Genomic DNA, 18,153 nt, shown 5'->3' on the forward strand with positions numbered 1-18,153 from the left:
CTCTTCCTTCTTCATATCTCTGCTGAGGGAAGCCTTCCCTGATCCTGAGTCTGGGAAGTTGTCATTGGGATGCACTGTCTCCCTGCATTCGTTGGGGCAAATCACTGCTGACCACCAGGGAGCACTCCCTTTGAGAACTGCGACTGGCCTAAATGGTGGCTGAAGGGGTGGCAACACCGCAGATGTTTGCTCTCTTGCCCCCACCTGACTCGAGGCCTGAGTTCCAGGGGGGCGGACACATAGAGGCACTGCTCCTCCTGGTTTTCCAGCTCCCCGCCTCTCCAGGTGGCCAGGCGCAAGGTGATGGCAGAGTTGGGCGGTGGCAGGCAGGACGGAGGAAGCACCAGCTCCCTTTGGTCTGTGCGGAGCAGCTGCCTCTCAACACAGTAGCTCCACTGGGCCCAGCAATGTCCTGAGAGAGAGGGGCAAACGCTGTTATCCATCCAGGGAGCCTTCTGGTTTGGGGTTTTTAGAAGAAAAGAGTCATAGATAAGAAAAGCAGCTCCAAAGAGAGAGTTTGATTTTTAAAAAACATTCTCACTTGCAGGGTGCAGAAACGGTGCTGAGGAAGGATGCTTCTGGGGAAATGAGCGGCGCTTCACCCTGACTCTGAGCAGACCTGCAGCGTACGTCCACTTCTTTTGCACCAGCCACTTGCACGGATGAATCAATGGGCAGGCATATAGCAGGCGAGTGGCCAGGAGGATATACAGCTCTGCCTGGGAGAGCATCCAGGGCAGTTTCCTGACTCTGGTGTAACTCTCACTCCACTTGGAAGTGATTGTCCTCAGCTCTGTGTCCCTGTGGGTACACTGGGGACCTGGGGACTGTATCTCCATCTGAGAGGCCGCATGTCACCTCCGGCTTTATGATACTGGCTCGGTAAATCCCTGTATCCTTTGCCCTTCATCTCTGTTGATCAATGTTTATCTATCAATCACCTCACTTCCCCTGCCCCCCAGCATATTAGTCATTCACAAGACATGATCTAGGGTCAGGCCATCAGCTCAACTACCAAAACTCTATAGGTGTGTCCTCTGTGAATTCTGATAAGAATTAACAGCCAAAAAGATGTCCTGAACAGTTACCAATGGATATCGAAAGGCTTCAAAGTTTCCGTGACTTTAAACCCAGCTATTCCACGTCTTGAAATTTATTTATTTTCTCAAAACTAATTTATGAAAGTAATCACAGAGGCAAATAAAGATATAACTACAATGATGTTCATTACAACGTTGTTTATAAGGGCAAATAATTCAAAACAACCTAAATGTCCCAAAACGGGGCACAAGTAAATAAACGATCATACATCAACTAGACAGTCTATTATGTACTTAGGAAATCAAGATGGAGAAGATATCATGGCATTAAAAATGCAGGATTTATTGTTCAAAGAAAAACAGCTAACAAAAATAATATGTACAGTAGGGATGGCATTCATTTCCAAAAGAATGTCTGCCTAGCTAGGATATATCCCGACAGAAAGGAGGACAACCGTTTCTAAATAATGGGTACTGGTGCTACTCTCTTGGTTTGTCTGAAAATGCCTCCTCACTTCTAGACTCTCTTCCCAGAGACCTATCAAGGGCAAGGAAGTGAAAGGAGGGATCCACCTGGAGGGGAGGAATTGTTTTTATTTTATCACTGAGGTTGTTTGTGGTGAAAATAAAGCAGATTGACTTTTAGGATTAATTACTGTTCTCAGATTCTTTACAGATAATGCATCTCCTTGTTGCCTGCCTTCAGGGCTACCTCTGCCTCGGTCTGCCACTGCTTCCCCCCTCACCCTCCCATCTCCATGGAATTCTCAATCTCTACCCATGCAAAGTGCACAAAATGGCAGGTGTGAAGGTTAAAAAACAGCAAAGCTGACCTCTATCCATTACTTTGCGGTGAGATAGGACAGTTCCAGAGCTCTGCAGCCACCTACCACATGACCACTGGAAGCGTAAATCCTTGTCACTGTCTGGCCAGCCCAGAGTCACAGTCGTGAAAGGATCCACGTACTGACCAGGTTCCACGTACACCTGCACATCCCCTTTCTCTCTCTGCAGAAAAAGCACAGGCTGTTGAGACGCCCCTCCACAGTTGGCACCCCACCGCCCACCCCACAGCACTCTGTGCCAAGGTTAGCCACAGCATAGGGTGTGGAATGGAAACAAACCCTGTATGATCCACCTGGCTGCCCTCTAGGGATGAATCACGGGATAAGTAACTTTAGTCTGAAGGTTGAATGGAAACAGACCCTGTATGATCCTCCTGGCCGCCCTCTGGGGATGAATCACAGGATAAGTAACTTTAGTCTGAATGGGGGCTCAGTGCTAAGGGTCCACCATGCATCCAGCCGTTAACAAAGCCCGCTCTGGGTCAGGCCCCATGCTTGATTGCCAGAGATACAGGAATAGAGACCTGGGCCTTGCCCTTAAGTTTGGGAGGGAAGACAAACAAGGAAACAGATAATTAAAACACAGAATGCTAACTGCTAAAGAGAGGGGGGGCCCAGAGGATTATGAGAATGTGTAAGAGGGAAGCAGTAGGTTGAGAACATCTATTCCTGTGAAGGTTTGATAGCATTCAATTCCTGGGTTGCTTGGACTAAATGAAAGGAGCTAGTGACATGTTTCCTATTGTGTCTGGAACAGAGGAAGGCACAGAGCTATTGTGAAGGAGGAGGAGCAAGCCTGTGGGTTCTAGGAGGAGAGATTGGCAGGTATAAGGTGTGCTCCTGGAGTAAGTTCTGGTAGGACCTAATAAATGGCTAGGCCTAGAGGGCTTAGCCTGGTGTAACAGGAGACTACATGGCAGAACTCAACCCCTTAGTGGTCTCCCATGGCCTGAGAGTAAAACCCAAACCCCTTTCTTGGCACCTAAGACCTCATGTGATCTGGCTTCTCTCCATCTCTCTGTAATTTCCTACACGCTCTACCCCCCATAGTCCTCAGGCCAACTTCTAGCCCCAGCGCCTTCATATCTGTGCACCCAGAAAGCCTTGTTCTGCTTTCCAGCATGACTGACTGTCTTATCTTCAGGTTCCCACTCCAATGTCACCTTCTGAGAGGCTTCATCTGATCACATTTGCTGGGCCACCCTGTGTTGGTTGCTGTCACTGCATCCTGTTGCTTCTAGTTAGACACTTATCACAATTCCTAATGAGATGCTAAATTGTTCAGTAGTTTCGCCCACTAGGCTCCAAGAAGGCAGGGACCACAGCTGTTTGTTCACCTTTGTGTCTCTAGTCCCTAACGCCAAGCCTTGAACATTGTAGATGCACAGTCTTTGTTATTAAACAAGTGCACGGGCAACGTCAACAGCAAGGAGTTGAGGACTTAGTCTTGCTGTAAAACTAAGGAACCTGGGCCTGTTTTTTAAGTTAAGCTTTATAGCTATAAATTTCCCTCTGAACATTGCTTTAGCTGTATCCCACAAATTTGGATAGATTGTACTATCATCACTCAGAAATATTTTTAAATTTTCCTTGTGTATTTTTCTTTGACCTGTTGATTTTTTTCAAGTGTGCTGTTTAATTTTCAAGATGTCTAAAAGATATGTACATATCCCAGGTATCTTACTACTGATTTGTAATATAACACTGTTATGGTTGGAGAACATGCTTGGTTTGACTTCATTCCTTCTGGATCTCTTTTCAAATGGAAGAACCTCTGTGCTTCCTAGTATTCTGGGTATTAGCACCAACAAACCCAAACTCAAAACTAAAGCAGGGTACTTAGACATCTTTTTCTTGTGAGGTTAAGTGTTTAAAAAACAAATACTCACATTCTTTTCCTTGGCATTTGTTCCAGATGTTTCTTGCAGACTGGAAGGAGCTGTAAGCACAGTGGGAACAGGCATCAGATTTTGGTTGTTTATAAGGTTGCCAAAGAGCAGAGTCAGGGGTATGCTCAAGATGCCCTAGGGGATCCACCTGTCTTGCAAATGGGTTAGGGAAATTTGGCAAACATTCAGGCCATAGAAATGGGTAAAAACCCAAACCATCATGTCCACCATTGGACTAAAGACACCTCTTTGGATGTTAAGAAAGAGGCAGGCAGTTGCCAATGCAGATAACACACAAGATTTGGAGACAGACATGTGGGTGTATGCTGTTAATGTTTAACTATCAGTTTAGGGAAGGAGTGGGGAACTCTGATTTGTAGTGTTTGCTAATTTCTGTGGCACCAGTATTCCCACTAAGGCAGATTTCAAGCTACCAAGCTGACCTCAGTGAATGTAGAGCAAGAGATGGACAGAACCAGCTCTGAAAAGCTGTTAGGAGCCGGCCTCAGCACACCATGGTGCATTTCTGGGTCCTCTATTGGTCTCTTACTGGTTATGTGAACCTTGGAAGGTTAGTTATTCTTTCTGAGTCTTAAGGTCCTCACCTGTTATGGAAAGGCAATCCCTATTTCTTAAGCCTCCAGGAGGGCTGAATGCTATGCTTATGTACCATTGCTTTGTAATATATATATATATATATATATATATATATATATATATATATAAAGAGTATTGGTATATCAAGTTTAAAAAAATGGAAAATGTACATGCACTTGATATGCTCTGAAAATATTCAACTGTGAATATGTTAATGTCTGATTAAAGGTAGCGATTAAGATAGGAATGTGTTTTATCTGCACTGGCAGATCCATGTGAGTCTTAAGATCTGAGTACCACTGATCTTTAAAAAATTCTTTCCCAATGAATTCTCGTTCAGAGAACTCTAACTTCGAAGGTCTGTAAAATTCTACAAAGCAAAGCTATGATGTCAGACACAGAGGACCTTCTTAATCTTAAGAAGGAAGAGGGTCCAGTAACCCTGAATGAAGAAATCAAGAGAAATAGTTGCTGCCTCTGATCCTGCCATGAATTAACTGAGTGACTTTTGGAAACTCATTTAACCTCTCTGGGCCTCAAATTCTATATGTGGAAAAGGAGGGCTGCGGACAGTAGGGAGGACATCTGATGTTTTTTCCCCTGTCCTGGCGTCCAGGCCCCCTTCTTTTGGTAAGAGCACTTACAGGTAACATTTTCCCTGAGGAACCATCCCTTCCCAACTCTCAAGTCCTTGGTTTGGGTGAAGCTGACTCTGCACCATGTTCCAGATGGACATATGATTCTGGTCTGCTTAAACTGAATACTACTTTCCCCTGGCCTTAGCAGTGGGTCCTGGAGGGAACATGAACCAAGCTTGGACCAGTAGAGACAACCTCAGGACTTCTGGAAATATCCACCAAGAGGCGCTCCTTCTCTAGGTTAAAGATTGAAGCCTGGGGCCATCCTGCTCCTGCTCGGGAAGAGGGAATCAGAATGAAGCCTAAGTAGAACCAAGAGATGGGGAGACAGAGATTTCTGATGAAATTGAGTGACTGGATCAAGCTGTGCCTAAACCCTGGACTTTTACTTTTCTGAGTTGATAAAATTTCCCTTTGACTTGAGCCAGTTTGAACTGCTTTTCTGTCCCTTGCTACTCAAAGAGTCCTGGCAAACACATTTGCGATGAACTTTCAGCTCTGTGATTGCTACTGTTGGTGGCCTGCCCAGCAGCCAGTACCCCGCCCTTCTTCCTGGTTGCCAGAATCCACCTTCTCCCACAAAGCTGGAGGCGCTGGATACCTGCTTTCCAGAATCCCTTACAGCTGGGGTGCATGACCCCAGCTGACAGTATCTAAGGGGGAAGATTGTTGGGGATGAGGGGGAAAATGTCCCCCCTAGTAACAAGAGCTACAGAGAGGGAAATGGGCTTGTGCAGCTGCTGGATAATGCTGGGCTGACATATGATGTCTGGAACTGCAGTGGCCATGTTGATGAAATGCAAGCCTAAGGACAAGGCAGAAGCTCTGAGGATGGCAGAACAGGACAACAGAGTGAGCCTCGTCCTTGCTGGTGACACTGAGCCACTGAACCAACCCTGGGATAGCTTACCTCCTAACTTCTTAGTATGTGGAATAATAAAGCCTTAAACCTAAAGCCACCTTGGTTGGGCTTTCTGTTGCTTGGAGCCTAAAGCAACATAACGAATACAAACTCGGATGTTTTAGAATTCTGTAACAATGGTTGAATGTTTAACTGCATATATCACTGTCCCTTAACATCTACAGAGCAAGGTAAGTATTCAGAGTTTTGTTCTGAAGAGTCCCTCACTGAATCGCAAGCAAATGCAATGCCCCAGACTCCTGGTCACGAGTTCTATACCCCCTTGCAGAAATTCCTTGCCTGTGACAGTGATGCTTCCGACTTCCAAACTTAAGTTTGAGAAGACATTCCTCACCGTCACAGTGACCAGAAAGGTGCCTGCAATGCAAAGGGTGGAGAATTATGGCTGTTGCAATAAATTGTTTAACTTATGCTGAGACAGCTCTCCCAGCATATGCTTCTCAGATCCACTGATGTCAGCATTTGAATCTTTCATCCTCTGAGCATTTAATGAACCCCTGTTGTATACCAGGCATGGTGCAAGGCTCTGGGGACACGGAGATGAATGAAATGTGGTCTTTGTCTTCAAGGTCCTTATAGTCTAGTAGACATGCAGGAGACCAAGTGCCTAACCATGGTTGAAATTGGCATGGGGACATTGTGGACACAGAGCAGGGGGTCTCTTCGTGGATCATGGTTTATGGAGGGGCTAAAGCTAAAGTCCAAAGGACAAGTAGTGCTCATTAAATTAGAGAGGAGATTCCAGCAGAAGGAAAGACATGACAGGACTTTTAAAAGATTGAGGGGTAGAAAAGAGAGAGAAGGATTTATAAGACTTATTTGGGGTAAGAGTATATTCCTCCTCTCCTCCCTCATGGGGAAGGGTGGTGGGTGCTACCTTCTGAAGTCTAGAGGGAAACTCATCAGAGGGGACCCTTAGATAAGCGGATATGTGCTCTTTGAGGTTGAGGACCCCCATGGAAGAGTTCTATACTCATGCCCTTGAAGGATGGTCTATGACAGGGGGTAGAGTGAGAGGGAGGGAGGAAAGGTCTGCATTTGGAAACAACTGCAGTCACTGGTAGCAGGCCAAGGAAAAGGTGAGAGTTTCCTACAGACCAGATGTTTGTCTTGGGGAGAGGGCATGCTGGAAGTGGTAGCAGGAATGAAAACAGAGTGACTTGGTTGGTGGTCCAGAATAAGCAGCAGCTGGGCAGATGTGGCCAGCTGAGGGAGAGGCATCACCCCAGTCCCGGAGGCTGAGGGACACAGTAGGGGCTTCAAAAGCCCATAGAAGCTCCCACAAGAGGCAGCAGCGAACATCTGCTGGGCCCTGAGAGCAAGGCCAGCCAGGACTGGGCCAAAGCCACCAAGTGAGGGTCTTCCTGTCCTACCTGGTTCCCTCTCCTTCCTCCTCACCCCCTTCATCCCTGGAGTCATCCAAATCTGTTTTTCTTGTCGGGAGAAGACTACTTATCATCTAAGAGTGAGCCAAAACCTTACAGGGCCTGCAGAGATTTTATCTATTATCCCCTGCCAGGCAACTTTTATAGAAGACAAAATTAATTTGCATTTGATTTATAGCCTATATATTGTGCATATTTTCCATTGTCATTTCATTTCATTCTGGATTCTCTCTGTTTCAGGCTGGACCTCTGACTGGCAAAGGTCCAATGTTTTTCTTCTCAAATCTGTCATTTAACCTGCTATTTCTTTTGCCAGCTCTGCTGCTGAGGGCATGGTAGCCCCACACCTGCATAGTGTTCCCCTCTTTCTTACATACCTCTGAGACCCAGGGCCAGGGACCCCCAGGGGGTGGGGCAGGGTTCTGGGTGGGCTGGAGACTCTGTGACCCTCCTCACATTCCTGCCTGCTGACCTCACCACACTGCCCTGAGGGACTCTCTGTTCTCTCCAGATTAAATGCAAATGTCTGCTGTGGTCTCCTCCCCTGGTGGTGCCAGCCAGTCTGTCACCCTATCTCTGTTCCAGCCATCATCGTGACACTCCCTCTCTTCTCCCTCCCTCTCCCACTCTTGTTTTTTTCTCTCTCTCTCCCCCAAGGGCATGGACTAGTTTCCTGAACCACACTCTCCTCTAGAAATGATGGAAAAATTGGAATACTCCAGCTCTCCTTCAGTGGTTCTCAGTGGGGCAGATTTTGCTGTCCAGGGGACAGTTGGCAATGTCTGGAGGCGTTTCTGATTGTCGTGACTTAGGGGCCTGGCGCTACTGGCATCTAGTGTATAGAAGCCAGGGATGCCGCTAAACATCCTACAATGTGTGGGATAGCCTCCACAACAAAGTATGATCCAGTCCCAAATATCAGAAGTGCCAGAATGAGAACCCCCATGACTCTGAACTCGATGAGGGCAGATAATATGTCTCTTCCTTATCTTGTGACCTAGGCTGGATGTTGTGAACCAGGTTTGTGACCAGGACACACCGAAACTGGCTGGCAGGACACTGGATACCTGAGTCAGGAAGGGAAGAGGAGGGAAGTTTGGAAGGGGGCCCACCAACCCCAGGTACCTTCAAGAGGAACTGCCACATGGTAAATCCCAAATGGCCCCTCGAGGCTTTCTTCTTGATGGAAGAAGGTTGCATTAAGTCCTACCACTTCAAAGGTCAGCCCCTCCGGGATGCCATGAGCCACCGAGACGTTGACTAGTAGGTCCTGTCCAAGCTCCAAGTGATCAGAACCCCAGGAGGCCTGTAGCCCCGACAGAGGCTCCATGAAGTGGACTGTGATGTTTCTAGAGGGTACAGAGGTGGTGGTGTTGCTGGTGGCTCTGATCTCCAGGTGGTGCATCCCGGGGCCCATCCTTTGCTGGGCTGCTCGGTCCAGGGTCAGATTGTAGGGTAGCAGGCCACTCGGTGTGGTGAACTCAGCCAGGGTTGTGTTATCCGACAGTGCAGTGTAAGTCACCCCAGTTCCTATGTAAGGTAAGAAATATTTAAGAATGTTGACAACAACCATGCTGCAGATTGTACCGAGTTAGTTGAGACTCAAGCTCTGAGGTCAGATTCTGGATATAGCTAGGGACATAGTATAGCCATAAAGACCTGTTGAGGGATAAGTCCCAACCGCAAGTATTAACAGTGATTATCTCTGAGTAATGAGTACATGACTGATTTTTCTTTTTAGGTCCTCTCTGCTCATCTGCACATTCTAATTTATACTATGCATGTGTTACCCGTAAACTTAAAGGTTTGTAATAAAGATTTGAGAACATTTTGTTGACAGGGTAGGTCTTGGAGGGAGAAAGGCTAAAAACGGAACATCTCCCGAAGCTGATGGCTGATTACTATGTGTGACAATTAGCCCCCAGTCTTGTTCTAGGCAGGAGCAGGTGAAGCCGTTTCCTTCCACCTCCATGGCAGACTGCCTTGAACCCTGTTCCACAGGAGCACGCAGCCTGTCCACATTAAGACAGGGCTCCCATACGGTTGGGGCTGGCTGTCCTAACTGGATGCTGAATATTGTGGTTGACTTTTAAAATCTGATATAAACCACCAAATTAGGATTCTTTCCAATAGAAACCAAATGAGTATATTTCTTGTGTGAGCGATGATGACGATGCAGCTGATACTGCCGAGAGTAAGGTTAGCCGTCTGAGTCTCATGTTTACTGCTCCCTCTCCCCACACTTGGCAAAGAGCGGGCACTCAGTTATATTTGTAGAATGAAAAAATAAATGAAGGATTATTTTGGGTTTCCCAGGTGCACATAGCAGCCATCTTCAGCCAACAAGCACACCAAAACGAGTATCGTGTTTAAGGACCTGCGGTGGCTCTGTTAAGTCACTGCCGAGTGAGGCTCCAGGAGCTGCGAGGTCAGACTGAGTCATGTCCTCACCTCTGCAGCTCTGCACCATGTGGCTTACCTCAACAGGCTTCTGTCCAGATCTCAAATTGAACCTGTGCCTACAGGAAAGATGCTGCTTTTGGTGAGGATGGGTCTTAGTAGGTAGGGTCTCTATTGAGAAAAGGGATGATACTCAGAGTATTCAATAACTGAAACTACATGGGTCCCACCCAACCAAATTAGATGGATGTTCTGATAAACCAGAATGGACACTGTGACCAATCAGAATAGATGCTGTGACTGATTGGAAGGGACACCTTGCCTAATCAAAATGGACATGATGGCCAATTAGAATGGCCTCTGTGACCAATCAGAAAAGAAACTGGCTAATTAGAGTAGACACCAACCCTAACAGCTGCTGTGGCTATAGCAGTGTGTGTCACTGGATAGCAGTCCTGATTGGGGCAGCATCATTATGCCAAGCTGGTCAGGGCTGGCCGCACTGAGATGGCCTCAGGCCCAGCTGGTAGCTCTCCTGGTCCTATTCAAATTCCCCCAACGAGAAGTGACTTGGAAATTCAGTTCTTCTGATGGGACTATGGGCATGCAAAAAAGGGCATTTGGAAGGCTGAGAGTAGCTTACGAGGCTTGTGACTTTGAGCCAATTTCCGAACCTTCCCTCCATTTCTTCATCTGTAAAATGGAGATAATAGTAATACATACTGGGTGGGCTAGTACATGTAAACCACTTAGACTAGTTCCGAGCACATACTAGGTGCTATTGAGCTAAAAAACTGGCTCGGTACGTGAGTGCTGTTAGTATTTACTAAAGCCTGGGTGTTAGATGGATGGATTTGGGGAAAATCAAGGTTGCCTTGACCTTGACCATTTCTGCAGACTCACCTCCATCGAGTACCACCTGAATCCACAATGGGTCCCCGAAGATAGCGCGGCAGAGAGGGCTGGCTCCTGACTTGGACAGGTTGGAACACCCAGTCACATTGAGCCTCTCCATCTTGTCTCGGATTGTCACATGCTTCTGAGCCATCACATGCCACTCCGTGGTTGTGCACTCAGCAAACACAGTGAATTCTCCAGGGGCTGTGAACTGGTGGATCACGTTGCTGGATGAACTGCCGGCAATAGTCAGTGTTACCAGTGTTACCAGTGTTAGGGACACACAAACACATGCATTCACACATGTGCACACGCATGCACTCACCTCACCTCACGCTCCCCTGCTCTGCAAAAACAAACAAATGAAGAAATAGGTGCCACTCAACCAAGCTGTTGGTGTTCATGAAGGTTACATTGAGATGTGTGGAGCACGTAGGAGTGGAAGAAAGAGAAGTGACCAGCCAGGGAGTTGAATATTTGGTTACACATCCTTTCCTCCCCCGCGCTTTGGGTCTTCCTTACTTCATTTGTTTTTTTTTTTTTTTTAATAATGATTTTTTATTATATTATGTTAGTCACCATACAGTACATCCCCGGTCTTCGATGTAAGGCTCGATGATTCATTAGTTGTCCTTACTTCATTTGTAAAATACTATGCCCCAGGCTACCTATCTGAGCCATATTTTCCCCATATGTAAGAAGGGATCCTATTCCAAATGTATCAGAATTATGGGTATGTTTTCCTTCTCATTTTCCCAAGAAAACTAGTTAAAAATCTCTCACATGGCCTGTAAAGACCCACATGACCTGCCTTCCTGACCTCACCCCCATCTCCTGCCACACTCCTCTAACTCTGTGTCCACTCAGACCTCTTTTCAGTTCCTGGAATGTGCCACCTCCTGTCTGCCTCAAGGCCTGCAAGTGTGCTGTTCTTTGCTGGGAAGGCTCTTGCTCATCTCTGCTCACACTCATGCTGCTCCTTCCATTCTCAGCTTGAACATCACCTCCTCAAGGAAGCCTTCCTTAGGTTCCCTATAAAGGAAATGCTGTAGCTTCGCTGCTTCTCCTGGGTGACACTCATCCCTTGTGTGCTTGCTCAATCACTCTTATTTTTCTCCTCTAGATCATCAACACAGATAGTGTCTGTCTAATTCTCGGTTATAAGCCTGGCACCTAGCACAGCACCCAGCGCAGAGTGGATGCTGAGAAACATTTGACAAATGAACATATTTGTGAAAAAGTTTGGAAAACAGGAACCTAATTTTTGGTGCCAGCCACCACGGAGTAAGCCCACCATAGCCTATTTCTTCCATTGATTACAACAAAAAACCTGGGCAGATTTCAAAAAAAATCTTCCCAAGGATTCTGAAAAGTAAACAACAGCAGACAGGTGGGGAAGAAAGTAAAAACTTTAAGAATTATCCATAAAGATGGGATTTTCTTGTTTGTGTCTTTTTTTTTTAACCTCTTTTATCTTTTGGCTTTGTCCCTAGGGTAGCCTGAGTCACGAAACTGCACAATGACTGAAGAAAACAAAAACCTCAAGAGAAATCCCCTCTGTTTAGCCAAAGAACCAGGAAAAGGGACCCAATGAGCTCGAGAGCACAGGGACAATATGTTTTTGTTTTGTGTTCTCTTTTTTCTCCCTTGGCCCTGACCCAGGCTGTCCTCCCTCGGAGCTACATTGACTGCGTAGGGTGATGCAAACACCAAATCCCCAAGAGAAAACCCATCTTTCTAGCCAGAGAAGTGATGAAGAAAGACCTGTGGGAGCTGGAGATTGTGGAGGGAACCCTGAAAAGGAGAGATATGGAGACAAGGATCCCCCACTTCCATGAACAACCCAGCACAAACCATGACCTCACCCACAAATTATGCAGGTGCAAAACAGACCCAAAGACAGACAGCCACGGCTTTGTTGAAGTCAAACTACAACATAAACACCACCTAGAGTGGCACATGAGTGGGGCAGACCCAAACAGCTTTGGAAACTGAACGGACATGGGAACCACTGCTCACAGAAGGCAAGTCATAAAATGCAGTCTGAATTTAACTGGGAGTGGCGGGGGAAGGGGCTGCCTGCTAAAATAAAAATCCATTTTCCAGAGGATTTTGACAGGATCCAGAGTCTCAGACGCTACTATCAAATTGTCCAGAATACAATCCAAAATTGCTTGATATACAAAAAATGAGGAAAACTTGATCCAATCTCAAGGGAATACATAATAGATGTCAGCCTGTAGACAACTCAGGGGTTGAAATTATCAGACAGACTTGAAATCCGCCATTATAGCCATGCTCCGTGACATAAAAGTAAACCCTCTTTAAATGAATGGAAAGTTAGACATTCTGAGCTGAGAAACAAACTATTTTTAAAAAATGGAGGTTTTAGAAATAAAAAAAACACAATATCTGAAATTTTAAAAATTCACTGGATACTTGCAATAGCAGAATAGTGACGACAGAGGAAAATCAGTGAACTTGAACACAGAGCAAGAGAAAGCATCCAAGTTGAAGAACAGATAGTAAATAAATTGAAATATTAATATAAAAATTTTAAAAATGAGCAGAGCATCAGCAATCTGATGTGTGTGACAATATCAAAAGATAAAATATTTGTGTCATTGGAGTACCAGTGAGAAGAGAGAGATAGGTATAGAAAAATATACTGAAGAAATAATAGGTGAAAACTTCCCCGATTTGGCAAAACACATACATTTAAAGATTCAAGAAGCTCCATGGACCCCCCAAAGGAAAAATGTTAAAGAAAACCATGCCCATATGTAATCAAACTGCTGAAAATCAAAGATAAATGAGATAAATCAAAAAATCAAACTGCTGAAAAAAATGGCACATTACATGCAGAGATGTGAGTGACTATAGATTTCCCCTAAGAAACCCATGGTGGTCAGAAGACAGTGGCAACACTTTTTTTTTTTTTAAAGATTTTATTTATTTATTCGACAGAGATAGAGACAGCCAGCGAGAGAGGGAACACAAGCAGGGGGAGTGGGAGAGGAAGAAGCAGGCTCATAGCAGAAGAGCCTGATGTGGGGCTCGATCCCAGATCGCCGGGATCACGCCCTGAGCTGAAGGCAGACGCTTAACCGCTGTGCCACCCAGGCGCCCCCCCCCTTTTTTTTTAAAGAAGTGGCAACACTTTTAAGTGTTGAAAGAAAAGAACTTTCAACACTTAATTCTATATCCAACAGAAATGTCCTCCAGGAAGTGAAGCAAAATAAAGACATTCTCAGGAAAAAGAAATCCTCCAAGAGAATTTGCTGCCAGAAAATCTGCTATAAAAGAAATGGTTAAGGGAGTTTTCCAGCTGATGGGATATGATGTCAGAGAGGAACCTGGAAATTCAGAGATGAAGGGAGAGCACAAGTAATGGTTAATTATTTTGGTACATGTATAGGCTACTTTTCTCCTCTTAAGTTCTTTAAATGTGTATGACTGTTGAAAGCGGTTTTCAATGTATATAAAGGTCCTACATAGGACAATTATAAAGGAGGATTGGCAAAGGGAACTATATGCCAGTAAGGCTTCAACATTTTACTGAAATAATATTTACTGAAATATTAACTCCACGTAGACAACTAAATTTTGGGTATGTGTATTGTAATCCCTGAAGCAACTACTGAAAAAGTAATAAAGAGAACCAAAAAAGCTAATAGATATGTTAAAATGGAGTACTAAAAATATTTAAATACTACAGAAGAAGACAAGAAAGGAGAGGAACAGAGGGAAAGTAAACAGAAGGGCAAAGAGAAAACAAATAGCAGAATATAGTAGACCTAAATCTAACTATATCAATAATTGCATTACTTATAAATAGTCTAAACACAACAGTTATTGTACCAGATGGGATTTTAAAAAACCAAGACTCAACCAAAGACTGTCTACAAGAAGCTCACTTTAAATATAATGAAAAAGATATGTTAAAAGTACAAGTATAGAAGCTACACCAGCAAACACTAATGGAAAAAAAAATGCTGGAGTAGGCTTTATTAATATCAGACTATGTAGATTTCAGAACAAGGAAACACTGTCTCTTTAGAGACATGTGAAGGATGGTTTTGAATAGCAAAATCTGGGCTGTTTTTCAGGGATCTGCCTGGAAGAAGCAACTCATTCCATTCTTTGAACTCTGCTGCCAACTGAAATTACCCAGGACTAAACGGCAGAGAAACAGATGTTTCCTGATTTGTCTCCCGGTGAGCTCACGCAAGGGAGAAGACAACAAAGTGGTTTTAGAAACTGCTGCCAGCAAAGGGAAGATACACTCAGAGTACAAGCGATGGAGGCCACAACTAAACGTTTTGTTATGTTGCTGTGAGCCAGCAATTCCACTCCTGGCTGCAAACCCAACAGAAAGTGTACATGTGCGCACCAAAAGACAAACTCCCAAATGTTCACAGCTGCACAATTTGTAATTGCCCAAATGGGAAACCACCCAAAAGGACTATCAACGCTGGAGTGGATAAGTAAACTGAGGAATGTCTGTACAATGGAATGGTGTACAGGAATGAGAAAAATTATAATTAAGCACAACAATATGGAAAAATCTCAAAAAGGTACTATTGAACAGATGTCAGACACAAAAGAGAATACACTTTATGATTCCATTTATAGAAATTTCAAACAGGTTGCACTGATTGATAGTGGTAGGAATCAATACCCTTGGAGGCCTGAGGAGAATTCCTAGGAGATAGGTCATGTTTTGTTTCTTGATCTGAATCCTGGTTACATGGGTGTGTTCGCTGCGTAAAAATGAACTGAGCTGTGTCTTTTTGTGCATTTTTTTGCATGTATCTTATGCTTCAATAAAAAGTTTAAAAACTAGTTTAAGATACTGCCGGGCGGGGGGTAATCAGAAGGGGGAATGAAGCAGGAGAGACTATGGACTCTGAGAAACAAACTGAGGGCTTCAGAGGGGAGGGGGTGGGGGAATGGGATAGGCTGGTGATGGGTATTAAATATTGCTAATAGTCACTTGGTAATTTAAGGACTAAATGAAACTACAAAGAAGAAAAGAATTGGCACAGAGTTGATTCTTAAAAATGGGTCACTGTTGCCATTACATTCATATTACATAGAAGTAGACACTACTTTTATTTTTAAGAGGCTAAGTGGCACAAATGCCATCCTATTGTACAAAAAAACTACAATATTTGAGTCTATTACATGCCACATACTTACTCAGCCATGGTCTCATGTAAACCTTAGAGCAACCCAGCCAGGTATGGCTCTTGCCTCATTATATGGACAAGGGCCCTGAGACATTAGGTTATGCAGGTGACTGATGGAGCCCTGGAGACCTCACTTCCAGCTTCCTACACTCTCCATTCCACCACACTGCCCGATCTGGTCAGAGGGCTTTGTCCACCAGTCTGGCTAGGAACTTGTGAGTGACACTAACAAAATGACACAGACCTTGGTATTCTTAACAATTGGACATTATGAGCAAAGATTAAAAATGTGAGCTTTTCTCCATTTTCTTTCTTTTTTTTTTTTTTAAAGATTTTAATTTTTATTTATTCGACAGAGATAGACAGCCAGCGAGAGAGGGAACACAAGCAGGGGGAGTGGGAGAGGAAGAAGCAGGCTCACAGCAGAGGAGCCCGACGTGCGGCTCGATCCCAGAACGCTGGGATCACGCCCTGAGCCGAAGGCAGACGCTTAACTGCTGTGCCACCCAGGCGCCCCTCTCCATTTTCTTTCTTTTTAAAGAAAAGCTGCATCCCATTAATGTCTACTACGAAGCAGCATGTACAAATCGGTGAGTGGCAGTATCTTCACATCCATGACCTCCCTTTCTCTACCTCCACTGCTCCTGCCTGGTTCCCCTGAAAGACTTCAGTCCTTTGTGACCATCACCTTACACATAATTCCTTTGAGCCTCCCAACATTTTGTGTACATCTAGGTCACCCTAAGTTTTGTGTTGTCTTGAGAATTACCGATTTCGTGGGAAGTCCCCCCTAAAGACTCAGCTGTGTGCAGAGGCAACTCTGAATAGAACCAAGAATGATGGCAATCCCAGGATATGTTGGTAGGTGGCGCTAAGTTACTCAAAGCTGGACAAGGACAAATTTCACCTTAGCAAATTGTTCCGTAAGGCGCATAATAAATTTCAGAAATATAGAAAGTTTCCCACAACAAAAACAGTAAAGCAAAACAGACTGATGTTCAAATGAACACAAGACATGGGGAATGCAAGGCGAGAAGGAGCTGCAAAAGGAGAAATCCTTTGACTTTTATTATGCTGTTTCTATTTGAGATTGGGTTCTCCCCAATCAACTTACGCTATTTGTCTACAACAGAACTGAGGTATCTGATTTATGTTTTAGCTTAACAAGGAGTTAAGCAAAAGCAGGGTTCTGTGCTGGAAGAAGCTGGAGAAGCAGGAGAAGAAACGCCTGAAGAAGGAGAAGAAACGGCTGGCCGCCCTGGCCCTCGCGTCTTCAGAAAACAGCAGCAGTACCCCGGAGGAGTGTGAGGTCAGTAGGCAGGCCAGCCCTCAGCCCGGGGTGAAGACCCTGGATGTGGGTTCTCAACAGCAGAACAGAGGATGTGCTACCTCAAGCCATAGTCTTGAGTCCAGGCTTTTGGACTGAAATAAGGACCTGAAACATCTCAACTACCTCTTGATTCTATAGGAAGGAGATAGGTGCAGAGAGAACTGGCTCAGGAGCCCAGAGAGCTGGTTGTAGCACCCCCAGTCCCTGGGCAAGTGTTCTGTCCTCAGCTGCCTCCCAGGAGTCCTCCACCGGGGGTAGTGTAAACCCCTGCTCTGTGCGTTCTCAGCCGTGTGTCGGAGGCAGTAGCCTTTCCTAGTGGGGCTTGGGGCAGGGAGGTCTCCACCGATGCTACATCAGGGTCCCCCGCCTGGGATTTTCATGGAGTGCCCAGTTTGTCAAGTAGTTTTTCAGGGTCCCCTTTGCAACATGGCATGGTGGTTCTATCGTGGTCTTTTCTATAAGCTATTTCACAGGCTTAGAGAACATTCTCCCTAAGTGGGAGTCACCCTTGGGGTGGATTTCCAGTGTCTGTTAAAAACCACCCCAGAAACACTGGGCAATTTTCACATTTCTACATCTTTCTGCCCCAACTGCTTAGTTGCTGGAATTTTAATAGAGCTGTGTTGTTCATACAATGGGTGACAGTTTCACGCCTATTTCGTTCTTCAGGAGACAAGTGAAAGACCCAAAAAGAAGAAAAAGCAAAAGCCCCAGGAGACTCCACAGGAGAATGGAATGGAAGACTCATCTGTCCCTGTCTCCAAACCCAAGAAAAAGAGATCTTTTTCCAAGGAGAAGCTGGCTAGTAGTGACCTTGAAGAGACAGCTGGCAGTGTCAGTCTTCCCAAGAGGAAGACATGTGCCCCCAAAGAGGAACCAGGTAGTGACGCTGAAGAGGCGGGAAACAGGAGTGTCCCCAAGAAAAAGAGGAAATTCTCTTCCAAGGAGGAGCATGAAAGAAACACATGAAAGAAAAGCACAGTGACATTCACACAAGGTATGTGACTTCTGTATACTT

At 45.1% G+C, this 18,153-nt stretch overlaps 2 protein-coding genes across 2 annotated transcripts in view; one reads left to right on the forward strand and one right to left on the reverse strand.

Annotated features, from left to right (window-relative positions):
- Positions 1-18,153, reverse strand: part of LOC113252530 (polycystic kidney disease protein 1-like 2) — an 88,685-nt gene that overhangs the window by 56,823 nt on the left and 13,709 nt on the right. Inside the window, exons 6-11 of the mRNA XM_048224010.2 lie at positions 10,620-10,840; positions 8,442-8,846; positions 6,211-6,288; positions 3,775-3,824; positions 1,931-2,048; positions 205-412 (exon numbers count right to left, since the gene is read on the reverse strand). Coding sequence (XP_048079967.1) covers positions 205-412; positions 1,931-2,048; positions 3,775-3,824; positions 6,211-6,288; positions 8,442-8,846; positions 10,620-10,840 — 1,080 coding nt within the window. The remainder of the gene's footprint in view (positions 1-204; positions 413-1,930; positions 2,049-3,774; positions 3,825-6,210; positions 6,289-8,441; positions 8,847-10,619; positions 10,841-18,153) is intronic.
- BCO1 (beta-carotene oxygenase 1) overlaps positions 8,832-18,153 on the forward strand; it is a 71,988-nt gene continuing 62,666 nt past the window's right edge. The window contains exons 1-5 of the mRNA XM_057314673.1: positions 8,832-10,698; positions 11,737-15,190; positions 16,162-16,395; positions 16,965-17,114; positions 17,805-18,132. The gene's annotated coding sequence lies outside the window, so the exon portion shown is untranslated. The remainder of the gene's footprint in view (positions 10,699-11,736; positions 15,191-16,161; positions 16,396-16,964; positions 17,115-17,804; positions 18,133-18,153) is intronic.

The sequence above is a fragment of the Ursus arctos genome, unplaced genomic scaffold (genome assembly GCF_023065955.2).
Source record: "Ursus arctos isolate Adak ecotype North America unplaced genomic scaffold, UrsArc2.0 scaffold_19, whole genome shotgun sequence".
Lineage (NCBI taxonomy): Eukaryota > Metazoa > Chordata > Mammalia > Carnivora > Ursidae > Ursus > Ursus arctos.